The sequence below is a fragment of the Paramisgurnus dabryanus genome, chromosome 2 (assembly GCF_030506205.2).
Source record: "Paramisgurnus dabryanus chromosome 2, PD_genome_1.1, whole genome shotgun sequence".
Lineage (NCBI taxonomy): Eukaryota > Metazoa > Chordata > Actinopteri > Cypriniformes > Cobitidae > Paramisgurnus > Paramisgurnus dabryanus.
Window position 1 is genome coordinate 45,431,484 of NC_133338.1, and position 12,147 is coordinate 45,443,630.

At 37.2% G+C, this 12,147-nt stretch overlaps 2 protein-coding genes across 6 annotated transcripts in view; one reads left to right on the forward strand and one right to left on the reverse strand.

The window, feature by feature from the left end:
- Positions 1 to 7,483, reverse strand: part of LOC135778588 (B-cell scaffold protein with ankyrin repeats-like) — a 52,423-nt gene extending 44,940 nt beyond the window's left edge. Inside the window, exons 1-2 of one of the 2 annotated variants that reach the window (XM_065288980.2) lie at positions 7,333 to 7,483; positions 140 to 329 (exon numbers count right to left, since the gene is read on the reverse strand). In XM_065288980.2, the coding sequence (XP_065145052.1) occupies positions 140 to 212 (73 nt within the window). In that variant the 5' untranslated portion in view covers positions 213 to 329; positions 7,333 to 7,483. Of the gene's footprint in view, positions 1 to 139; positions 562 to 7,332 lie in introns of those variants that run through there. The other variant, XM_073812932.1, reaches the window with a different exon arrangement.
- Positions 7,484 to 9,239: 1,756 nt separating this feature from the next.
- The window catches only part of LOC135778587 (protein phosphatase 3 catalytic subunit alpha), a 98,738-nt gene continuing 95,830 nt past the window's right edge, over positions 9,240 to 12,147 (forward strand). For 3 of the 4 annotated variants that reach the window (XM_065288978.2, XM_065288977.2, XM_065288979.2), the window contains exon 1: positions 9,241 to 9,539. In XM_065288978.2, the coding sequence (XP_065145050.1) occupies positions 9,479 to 9,539 (61 nt within the window). In that variant the 5' untranslated portion in view covers positions 9,241 to 9,478. Of the gene's footprint in view, positions 9,540 to 12,147 lie in introns of all 4 variants that reach the window. The other variant, XM_065288976.2, reaches the window with a different exon arrangement.

A 12,147-nucleotide genomic window follows, 5' to 3' on the forward strand; every position in this document is an offset into this window, starting at 1 on the left:
AAAAACTGTATGTTTTAACATGTTTTAGTCATCAGAAATGTACAGCAAATTTATTAAGTTTCTATTCTAAATCAATTTAACAAGTTATAATGTCAAACACAATGTAAAGTCTAAAATAAATTTGAAGAGGTAAACTCACATGTTTTGCTCATCTCTCTGCTTCTGTACTGTTGTGTGGTGTTGTGGTGGGGAGGGTGTTTGATCAAACACATGAACCTTTGTCCACTCTGCCCGGTATCTAGTCACGGTCTGGTAGTTTCCGTGTAATGAAAACACAGGAGTAGGAATGTGGAGGGCTGAGGTGATGATTGCAGCTTCCTTTTTATTTCCTGTTAAACACACACATACACACACAAATAATATACATCCCTATATAACATTTAACACTTTTTATGTTAGAAATTATTATTAATACGGTGGGTGGAACATTGCCTGCTTTGACAGTACACACTTCATGACATACAACAATTTAAAAACAAAAATCTAAACATCTTTGGAAAACTGAGATTCTTTTGATTTGAATGATGTAAACACTTTTAAGATACAATCAACACAAAACTGTAAAATCTGTGTCCTTTTATGCGTTTTGTAGCATTTTACCGGAATGCTAAGGGGGTTAAAAGTAAAGAATCAAGCATACAGTACAACACTCTAAAAATGGCTGGGTTATTAATTACTGGGTAAATATTGAACAGAACACACTGCCAGGCAAAATTACCCAATGCTGGGCTGTTATTACCCAGTTATTACCAACGGATGGGTTAAACCCAGCCTTTTTAACAGAGCAATTTTTAGAGTGAACGAAACAAACAAATATGCCATCTTATTATTCAGTTTTTATAGTTTGTATAAAGACACATTTTGTGGACATAAACCAAAGCTCAACAGAAAGATAGCCACAAGTGGCAATCATCAGGTCCAAGTACATGGTCAATTGAGGGCCTGAGGAGGGTCACAATAAAGTATACACTTTGTGTATACATGTATGCACTATATGTTCTGTCAGAATGCATTGAAATATGTTAAATTGTTAACACAGAGCTCTGCGGCTCATGTCAGTAGCTCACATTGGTAAACTTTGTAATTAATTTAATGTGTAATTAAATGTGACATCACAGTCTGTTATGTTGAGATTGGCCTGTTTTCCAGCAGTCTTTTGCATGCCTGAGGCTTACATAAAAATGAGGAAACAAATGCGTTTGAGGCTCACGGTATGTCATTACCATGTACAGAGCTCTTATCATTCATCTATGCCTAGGCAAATAGATTTTTTTTATTCTATGGCACATTTACATTGCAATTTGAACCAACTCAATGAAATTGTGACATGCAACTGAAGTGTTGAAAAGACAAACCTTTGAGGAATTGTATTTTAATATACTCATAAAATCACATTGCTGGACAGATAGGGAACACAATTCAGCATTTTATGAACAAAATCTAGCATTGATGAATACCAGTGGTAACATTTTACAATGCAATAGTCACATCTCCAGAACATGAGGGTGAATTTCAAGCGGCATTATTGCGCCCTTCAAGAGCACTTTGGAAAGGGGGGCCACACAAAGAGCAAATTGCATTGCTTTTCATTGCTTCTATCACCAAGTTTCTTACAAACAGCCACATTACAGTATGAGACACAACTCTCCAGAGTTGCACTTTGAGGGCTCTGTCCTTTGGAGTGAGTAGGATACAGGAATGTTCACTTGGAATTCACCCTGGGTGTCCTAATGTCCAGTGAGCCAAAACCAGTAACTAACCCCACTGTGTTTTAAGTTCAGTACCCACCTCAAAATTCCCACCAAAATATCTCAAATACTCTAAAATACAATTTAGTACCCCCTTCAAAATACCCATAATTGAACTTTGTTTACCACAGCAATTACAAGTTAATGTAAGATTATGCAGCAAAAGACAGTCTTGTGCACATTTATTATATTGCTAACTATGTATCTGACATGCACTGTTCAGTATATGCTAATGAGCTGGGGGTTTGAATCAGACATGTTTAATCAGGAAGAAATACAAAATGTGCTCTATTATGGATCCCAAGGTCAAGAAATGAAAACCACTTTTGCACTGCTAAACAGGATCTTTATCCTCCTCATCTCTTCATCTTCAATCTGGCATCCTATGTCTCCGGTAAGTTAACTTCATCTTTATCACTACTAGTCTGAGAATCTGAAGAGTTTGCAGGGATCTTTATATTTACCGTGCTACTGTATTTATCATAAAATGGGAACCACTAGACTGACCACACAAATATCAGAAAAACTCCAATGGGTTTTCAGCTGCTTGGATCCCTGCAGTTTTTCCACAATTGCTAAAACACATTTCTTCAAACTATTGCCCACTTTCTTAAAACCTTAAACACAAAACCAAATCTTCAACTGAAAAAAATCAAACAATTACCTCAAAATCCTTTAGTCGTGCTCAAAATCAAACAATGCTTTCAGATGATTCACACAACCAGTCAATATACTGTACTGTATAAAAAACTACAAAATTCATTAGACTGTATAAAAATAGACAGCATCCAAGCAGACATCTGTTTTTTATTCCCTATTGTTGAGTAAACATCCCTCTGCAACGATTACTTTGAGTTCCTGTTCTCCCCTTAACACCTTAGCACTTTTAAGGAGCAAGAGTCTTTTATTAAGGGACTTTGAATGGACATTGTAATTAGTCAATCTCTGTTAGTCTCTGAGACACAACTAACTATGCACAGTCACACCTGGACTGCTTTAGTCTATTCTGCACATTAGACAAATTCCCCTGAGGCAAAACCAATTGGCCCTCGAAATGCTGAGAATGTTTGAATTTTCTTGTCTTCACTTTCTCCCATTTAATGAGGGAATGTTAAGAAATATAATTTGTTGGCATTTTTTATTTATATATTTCTTTCACTTTTTAGAAATAATGAGAAAAGATTTTATTATTATTTATTGTGTAATATAGTAAAACTAATAAAATGTTTGATCAGTTACAGTAGTAGCCTATTTAGCAATCAAAACATCTTGTGATTAAAACACAATAACTGATGGCGTGTCTAAGAAGGCAAAACATGCTTTAACTTAAAGCTGGTGTCCTATATCAAGAATGCATATAGCCTAAGTATTATCTGTTTTATACTTTCACTTTTACCACTTTTTAATGAGAAATGAGTTTTTTATGTACAACACACATCTTTATTTTTTATCTGGCAGGAATCAGCCGGCTGCTGATGTGCTCAGTACTGAAATGCGTTTTTAATAATGTCCGTTAATGTGTTGAACTTTGGGTTGCACAGTGACTTTATGCAATATGTTTGTTTTCTACATTTTTGTCACAGTGAATAATTTTAAGTTTTCAATTAGAATGAAAGTGATGAAACGATTCTCTCTTTGTCAGGTTACACTGGCTTCCTATAGCACCTCGCATCAAATTCAAAGCTCTGCTCCTGGCCTTTTAAACCACCACTGGGTCAACACCCCCTTACCTTCATTCGCTTAAACAGATTTATGAACCTTCTAGATCCCTACGTTCTGCCACAGAGCGACGGCTTGTGGTGCCATCTCAAAAAGGGAAAAATGTACTATTGTGTACCTTCTCTGTTTCTGTTCCTCATCTGCGACAAGATCTGCTGACTCTGTAGCAGTATTTAAGAATCGGCTTAAAACCCATCTAGCTACTAATACCAGATTCGTGAGTTTGAGTACCAGGGAAGGCAAGTACTCTTAATATAATTTGAATGCACTGTTGCCTTTCAATAAAAGTGTTTCCCCAAAAAACTTTAATATATATATAAAAAGAACTTCAGAACAATGTGACATTTATTTTTTTTCTTCGACTTTCTTGTAAAGTTGCTTTGAAGCATTGAAATATTGTAATAAAAAGTGATACACAAATAAATGTGACTTGATATTGACAGAGAATGATTTTCAACATGCCAAGTCTGAAAAACAGAAGCTATAAATGTTTTTGAAGTTAAAAGTAAATGTACAAATATCTTTGGAAAAAATGGTTATGTAAAGGCTATGAGAAAGATGAGGTCACTGAGGTTACTTTGACTGTCTGTCAGTGATGCAGTAAACAGTGACCAAAGGCCAAGCTGTCAATTAAACACTGCCTATTAAGACTGCAAACAGCTTTTACTTTATTGAATGACCCAAATGGGGTCTTCATGCCAAGTACTGTGAAGTCATTAAGGTAATAACTTTATAGGAACAGTTCATTGTAATTGTGTATTTGGAATATTTAAAGGAAGACACCACCGTTTTTCAATATTATACTATGTTCCTACCTCAACTTAGACGAATGAATACATACCTATCTTATTTCAATGCATGCACTGAATCTTTGTACAGCGCATTGTGAATGTGTTAGCATTTAGCCTAGCCCCATTCATTCCTTAGGATCCAAACAGGGATGAATTTAGAAGCCTCCAAACACTTCCATGTTTTCCCTATTTAAAGACTGTTACATGAGTAGTTACACGAGCAAGTATGGTGGCATAAAAGAAAACGTGGTGACTATATTGTATGGTGGAAGAGCACTTAGTTTGCAGCACTCCGACCTCGGGCGCAGTAATATTGATGGAAGTTTGAGCGAGAGAGGGAGAAGTCAGGAGTGATGATGTTACTGCATGCCGAGTTCTAAGTGCTGCAAACTAAGTGCTCTTCCACCATACAATCAGTGTTGTTTTCGTCAACGGTGACGACAACGAAATGATTCCGTTGACGCACCTATTTTTTATGACGCTAACGTGACGATGACTAGCTAAAAATGTCTCTAAGGTGACGAAAACATGACGAGACGCTTTCGAGTTTTCGTTGACGAGACGGCACGAAAATGATTATAAGTCTGACGTTCACAATGCATGTCATTTCTTCCTATTTTGCATTAAATCTGTCTGTTTTTAGCCAAAACGTATCAGCAATGCTGCCGCTTCCTATCCTTGTTTTGGGTCAACTCTCGCTGCGTCCAAAACCCGCCTACTTCCATACTATATAGTATGCAAAGAGTACGAGAAGTAGTGCTTTTTGCCTGCTATATAGTAAGTATGCGATTTGGGACGCAGTGACACTCTCACTCACGCCCACCACCCCGCTACCGTCATGCCGCGCACGCGAACCAGATTTCAAACAACAACAACAACACATCTGCAGCTGTGGTGAGTTCGAAGGACCGTGGCGGTGACACCAATAAACGGAAACAACGAGATGATTTAAAAGAAAAACGGAATACATATTGGGAGACGACTGTAAATGTGCCCACAAACTAGGTGGGAAGAATACCACCAACCTCAAGCGGTACCTGAAGGCTCATCACGCTAATATTTTTTTAAAGGTAACTAACAAGTCACGCTGTTACCATATCATATACATTCAATTTTACTCGACATTCGGCTTGTGACACATTTCATGGTAAGCTTAATGTTTTACATGTATCTACTTGTCAAACCTAAGCCCATTTCCAATACATTTTGTGGTGTATTTAAATAACAAGGCAAGGCACTTAACATAAATTAATTTGTTAAAGAATACTTTTTTTACTAAAATTGACTTAAACTTGACTAAAACCTTTTTGCGTTTTTGTCGACTAAAACTTGACTAAAACCTTTTTGTGTTTTCGTCGACTAAAACTTGACTAAAGCTATCAAGTTTATAAGTGACTAAAATGTGACTAAAACTAAAAAGCATTTTCGTCCAAAAGACTAAGACTAAAACTAAAAGGGCTGCCAAAAACAACACTGCATACAATATAGTCACCACGTTTTGTTTTTTGCCACCATACTTACTCTGTAACTAATCATTTAACAGTTTTTAAATAGGGAAAACATGGAAGTGTTTGGTGGCTTATAAATTCATCCCTGTTTGGATCCTAACGAATGAATGGGGCTAGGCTAAATGCTAACATATTCACGACGCGTTGTACAAATATTAAGTGTACGCATTGATAAAAGGTATGTGTTAATTCATCTAAGTTGAGGTAAAGACTTTTTCTCTTTTACAGTGCTAATGAACATACCATATATACTGTAACAAAGTACAGTGGTTAATTTATTCCCTCTAATATGACTTCATCTGAAGTTGCTATGGCAATAGCTAAATGTATGATACTCTAATGGTTTAACAGCCTTGCATCTGTTGCTTTTTTATTATAATGAAAGTAAATTATAACGGCTTTCATATACATGAATTCATACTGTAAGGGCATGTCAAAAAAGCTGTTATGCTTAAAAATCCTATCTCAAGCAAATTAGGACTTAGATTGTAGAGCCACCATCTACAACTACATGTGACCCTGACTGTGAAAACCCAGCTAAAATATATATTATTTGTGATTTACTGTTTTCTACAAAAAATCATCCTACTAAAGAACATTATGAAAATATAAATGTCTGATATTTTTATTGACTCAGAAAAGCCATGTCAAATATTGATATCAATGGTTGAAATCAAACTTTGATGCTCATTATCTCATAATTATGAGACTTAAGCCTGGATTTACAGGCAGGGTCACAAATATGTCATTCCAGTTTCTTCAGAACTGGATTTATTAGAACCGAATAAAAAATTATTTTGAGCATTGTATGCATGTACTTATTCTTAAGTAGCATGAATTGAATTCTGATATTGCAGTCCTGGTTAAGAATTCCATGGTACCAATAGTGATGCAGCCACAGAGCTTTAGGAGACCCAATAGATCAAATCTTTCAGTGTGGGCAGAATAATATGACTTATCAACTACTCATAAAGCAATTGAAGCAGTGCTGAGCCTTCAAATCCCTTACTGGATTACTGCAGCATCTGACACTATCGAGAAGAGAAGCCATGCAACACTGTAACATTCAAATTATTTGGTTCTTATTTACTTTGTATAGCATCAGGCTATTATGGGTCAGGCTACAAAGGAAACAAATCCTGTTTTTAAAATCATCGGTTTTGCCTCAGTTTAGTATTATAGCTATTTTGTTTTTATAACGGGCTCATACAGCCTAAATTTTCTCACCATACAACACACCAGATACCTGAATTCCCTCAGAAAAGCCATGTAAGGGAATTCAGCAAAGCCTCCCCCACTTTAATGGTTCAAAAGCAGTCATATATATATATAGTGGGAGTCTGTGGTTTACTACCACACATCCATGGTTACATCTATCACAGAGCCCAAATCTGCTGAGTAATGGGTACACTTTGCTTTCATATAAGTCATGTGCTCTGTGTAAGTCATTACAAGGGAGACAGAAAAAAGATGAGAGGGAAGAAGATGCATCATCGGGCTCATATAGAGTTTATAAGGGTTTTTTTTTTACACTAAATGAAGAAACTAGATTAATCTCTATTTTACCTTAAAGGTCAGTGGCTTCCATCCAGAGGACCTTTATTGCTCAGAGGCTGCTCTTTCACAGCTCACGAGATTAGATGGAGCTCCCACTTGTGTTTCATTTAGGTACCAACTTTGGGTATTTCTTCTAAAATTGCTTGGGAAAATAGGAATGATACAAAAGAGACAATTGTTAAAATGCATTAAGTGTATACAGCTAAGAAATTCTTGGTAATTTTATTTAAATATTGACTTTTTAACATTGTCTAGATTTAATCTGAAACTCCAGGTGTGGAAGACATTTTTTATTATAAATAAATGCAGTTATTTTATGATGGTCTGTACTATACAATGATGAAGGGTGTACTGTATTTCGCACCTGCCCCCTAATGATTCCTCATTATTGTATTCGTCAGTTTTTTCAATAACGTATATGGTGGTCATATATCTAGCATGAAGATCTGGGTCAGATTGTGAAAAACAATTTCTTCTTTATTTTAGACACATGAAAAATAGCGTCATTACAGTTTATTGATCAGCCCGGTAGTCAGTCACTAACTCTGGTGATGGAGCCCACTGTGTTCACTGCACATCTAACACTGACACTAACAATCATTTTCTGCTAAAGCCAATAAGTGAAGATGAAAAGACATTTGTGAGGGCAAAATACCATTTTGTGTTTCTCTTAGGAATGTATCCATGGAGACACTTTGCAAAAGAAACAAAGAAATATTGCTACCTTGCAATAAAACTGCCAGACATACGAGACAACAGGTGTAAAATGACAAAATTAAAAATAAGTATTTATTTATTTAACCTGAGAAAATGCCCAGTTTTGTCAACAACAATTATTGCATATGAATACTACTGAAAACATTGGGATGATTAAACTCTACTATTCTCTACTAGTCTCTACTATTAAACCAGTAACATTCCCTTCCTTGGGAATAGAGAGATGCTCCCTCCATGAGCTTTTATACCCATGCAAATGTTTAACAACTGCAGACACCATGGATGGTTTTAGAGCCCTTGATGACAAGTCAGTCATTATTATCAGAGGTTTCACAGCTCAGTGTGTGCAGGTCAGTTGTGATCCAGTGTGCTGCCATGGTAACATTCAGACCTCAGTAGCATCAGCATATCTGAATGACAGTGTGGTGTGTGCAACTGCAGATGATTGTGCCAATGAGACCCATTCAAGACACTTGCAAATCCCCACACTGACGTCAGGATTCAGGAACTAATAGGCCACAATTTACCTACTGTATAAGCGGTGGCTTTAGAGATCTCTTTAGCATTTGCTGATAATATATTAACTTTGAGTTTTGTTTAATAACATCTGATAAAACGAGGGAGAGAGAGAGAAAGAGGGAGAGAGAGAGAGAGAGAGAGAGAGAGAGAGAGAGAGAGAGAGAGAGAGAGAGAGAGAGAGAGAGAGAGATTTGGTGCAATATCACCCCCCACAGTATACTATTAGATTATAATATAGTATAATCTAATATATATTTCTATATAGGCCTACTATAATATATTTATAAATACATATATAATATATACATTTACTATAGTATTTTTTCTGTAGTATTTATAGTAAAACCATATAGCCAATACAAATGGCAATCAACTAAAAAAAAATTTTTTGTGAATGTAAGGGAATGCAAACATGTGCATTTAAATTTATTCGTATGAATTTCTGTACTTATCTGGTCATGAAATATGAAGCTATGAGTTTCTTGGTAGTCTTTCGAATGTGAAGCGAAACGCTGTAATTATACTCCCCTCCTCAGACTCGAGTACAGAATCGTAACATCACAATTACGCAGACGCATATGACTGACATCACAGCGGACCAATCAATCAGAGCGTAAGCGTGCTCTGCGCCAATAGCGACCGTCGCTAGGAAAGTGGGTGTTCCTTTCGTGTCTATCGGGTTTGGTTGCGCTCATCGTAGGGGGACCGAGAACTTGATACAGTGTTGCAGTAAATCAGACAGCGCTACAGTAACAGCTTTGAAATTTGTCACCCCGTTGCAAGTATTTTTGGCCAGTGATACGGACGAGAGATCACTGCCGTCTCGCGTTTGGGTAAGAGTTGTGTTGTTGGGCGAGGAACTACATCGGCTCGTTATCGACAACAGTTTCAGAGTGAATCGACACCTATCTGACTGGAAATGTCTGAAAACAAACCGAATGATGATCCGAAGTTATCCACGACGGACAGAGTGGTTAAGTGTAAGTAGAAATACCACGCGTGTGAAAAGTGTTTGGGCTCACTGAGTGTTGTAAAGTGCGAAAACCTTGAGGTACGAGTGTAAACGTGTCCCTGCAGTGAACAGTCGTCTGAACCATCGGGTAATGGTCTATAATATGAGATCTGCCCATGGAAAAAAAATGGGTGGTAGCCGGCTGTATTGGTAAAAGTAGGAAGTAAAGGTTGTTGTTATTATAGAGTTGGTTGCATGGCTGTTTTGTCCAAAGAAACGCGGTAAACCATAGATTTTTCTAAGCAACAGCGTTGTTGTTGTAATCGTTGTAGTTTTGACTAATGTCGTATTGTATGATTGCACGCAGTCCTTTATAGACAAAAAAGCTATTTAGATATTGCACAATACTAACAGCGTGAAAGAACAAGCATACCACAAGGTGCTGGGATTACGCATGCTTGTTTTTATTACTAGATGATCGGTTTGGACATGAGGCAGCATATGACAGGTTGAGCATATGACCCCTGACTGTTTGGAAACAATCCCTCTCAGTAGGCACCTCTGCCTTGAGCTCAACATTCACTCGCTTGCAAACATGTACCATTTGTTACTCTACAAGGCAATCATGCTCATAGTGTTATTGTAGTTTTAACTGCACTTGTGATCTTGGTATCCAACACACGGTGCTAGTGTGACTAGATGTTTGATTTTGGCTGTGTTATGCTTTTGCATTTCAAATAACAAACAATGCACTTCTGACTCATGATGATTTCTGCAGCCATCAGGCAATAGCGCCAACTCTTCGGTGCATGTATTAGAGGCAACTGTATAGGACTCCACAAGTCATCCAGATGCTTTGAAAACACCCCTACCATCCATCATCATGCAACAGCATACGACTCCCAACAAACACTGTTGTAATTCAGTAGCCAGGCTGTGGTCTTCTAAGTGTGTGGATCTGATATGAATTGATTGCTCTCATAAAGAAGCCCCGGTCGCTCGTATAACTCACTCACCTTTTCTTCTCCCATCAGCTTTTAGCATGGCCTTCTTGTGAACATCAATTTCCTCTCGCCGGACAGGGGATGGATAGGCGAGGACTGGGAGTGCCTTAGGAAGGAGTTGCACTTAAATGTTTAATGAGATTGTTGCACAATATATCAGCGTGATAAGGGAAATCTGAGAAATGGGAGCTTCCGTAGCTCTAAATGCTTTGCTGTAGAAGAGAGTAGAGACAGGACACATTACATCTGGTTTGTTTTATAACCTACAGACCTATATAAAGAAATTTATGGTGTTAAAGAAGTGAAAGATTAAGGACCTGATGTATAAACGTTGCACATGGATATAATGTGCATTGAAATGTGCGTACCTGTTTCACTACACACACATCTGGATATAAAACATTAACATAACGTAAACATTACTGTACGTGCACACCTAATGGATGCTTCTGACTGTGTGTATGCACTCTTTAAGCTTGAAAAGTTTTATACATGAGGCAATATGATTTTCTTGCCCCATGTCATCATTACAAGTTTGGCATGTTTTGTTTTGTAATTTGAATAGAGGTGTAGGTAGTATAATGTTTTGCATTGTTTATTTCTCATTATCAAATTCAGCATCTCCCTCGCTATAGTTTCACTTTTTTGCAAAATATGTTGTAAGTGCAGCATCATTTTTCAGATACGATAATGCATTGTTTATTCAGCTGCCAAAGAGGCTTTCCTCTTGTTTATCTGCTTTGTCTGTTTATGTCTATTGATAATTGAAACTATATAGCTCCATCTTTAACTTCTCCAGGGGGACATGACAATATAATATTATAACAACAATGGCACTACTATACACTAATCTATGATATTTTATGCTTAGTGTATAGTTATTTAAAGCTGTAATTTATTGTAATATTTTACTTGTTTGCCTCTGTTTCATCTGCACAGGTGCTTTGTGCATTTATATTCTTAGCTCATAAATTCATTTGTTTCTGATTTTTCTTCATTTTCGTTTGTATCCTCTTCTGACTCTTACTCTTACTCTTAAGACTGTAAGATCAGTCTGTAGGCCGTAGGGCCAGTTTTTATCAGTTAGAGAAGCCAAATTTGAGTGAACAGTTTAGCACTGATGTGCCATGATTTCTTTTGTAGCTTCTGTCTGAGCTGTGCTCAATCGTACAGATCTATTATCTTCCGGTCGCTCTAAGCTGTAAAGAGATGAAGCTTTTAGTGGAGTGTCCTTCGTCTTAAACGATCCTCGCCTGGAGAGGAGCATTTACGTAATGCTATGTACTGTTGCTTTTTTACAGTCTCAGTTTCGAAGAAAACCCACTCCACATGCTAATGGAGCCTTAATGTGGTCAGATAGATAGCGAGAGAGAGACAAAGAAAGAAGAAAGCAAAGGCAGACAGACATTGGTTACTACAGAGAGGTTACTATGGTCTTCAGGTGTGGCTTGCTTAGGGGAAAAGTGTATTGATTAAGCCTGTTGTTCATTTAAGTCTTGTGTGTGCTTTGTCGAAATTGCTGAACAGCATCCAGAATCATGTAGTCCAGGGTGTGAGAGTTGCCTAAGCCGACCATTGCTTGCATTCCAACAGCTTGTTGATCATATAGGTGTGTTTTATGCATTGCAGGTG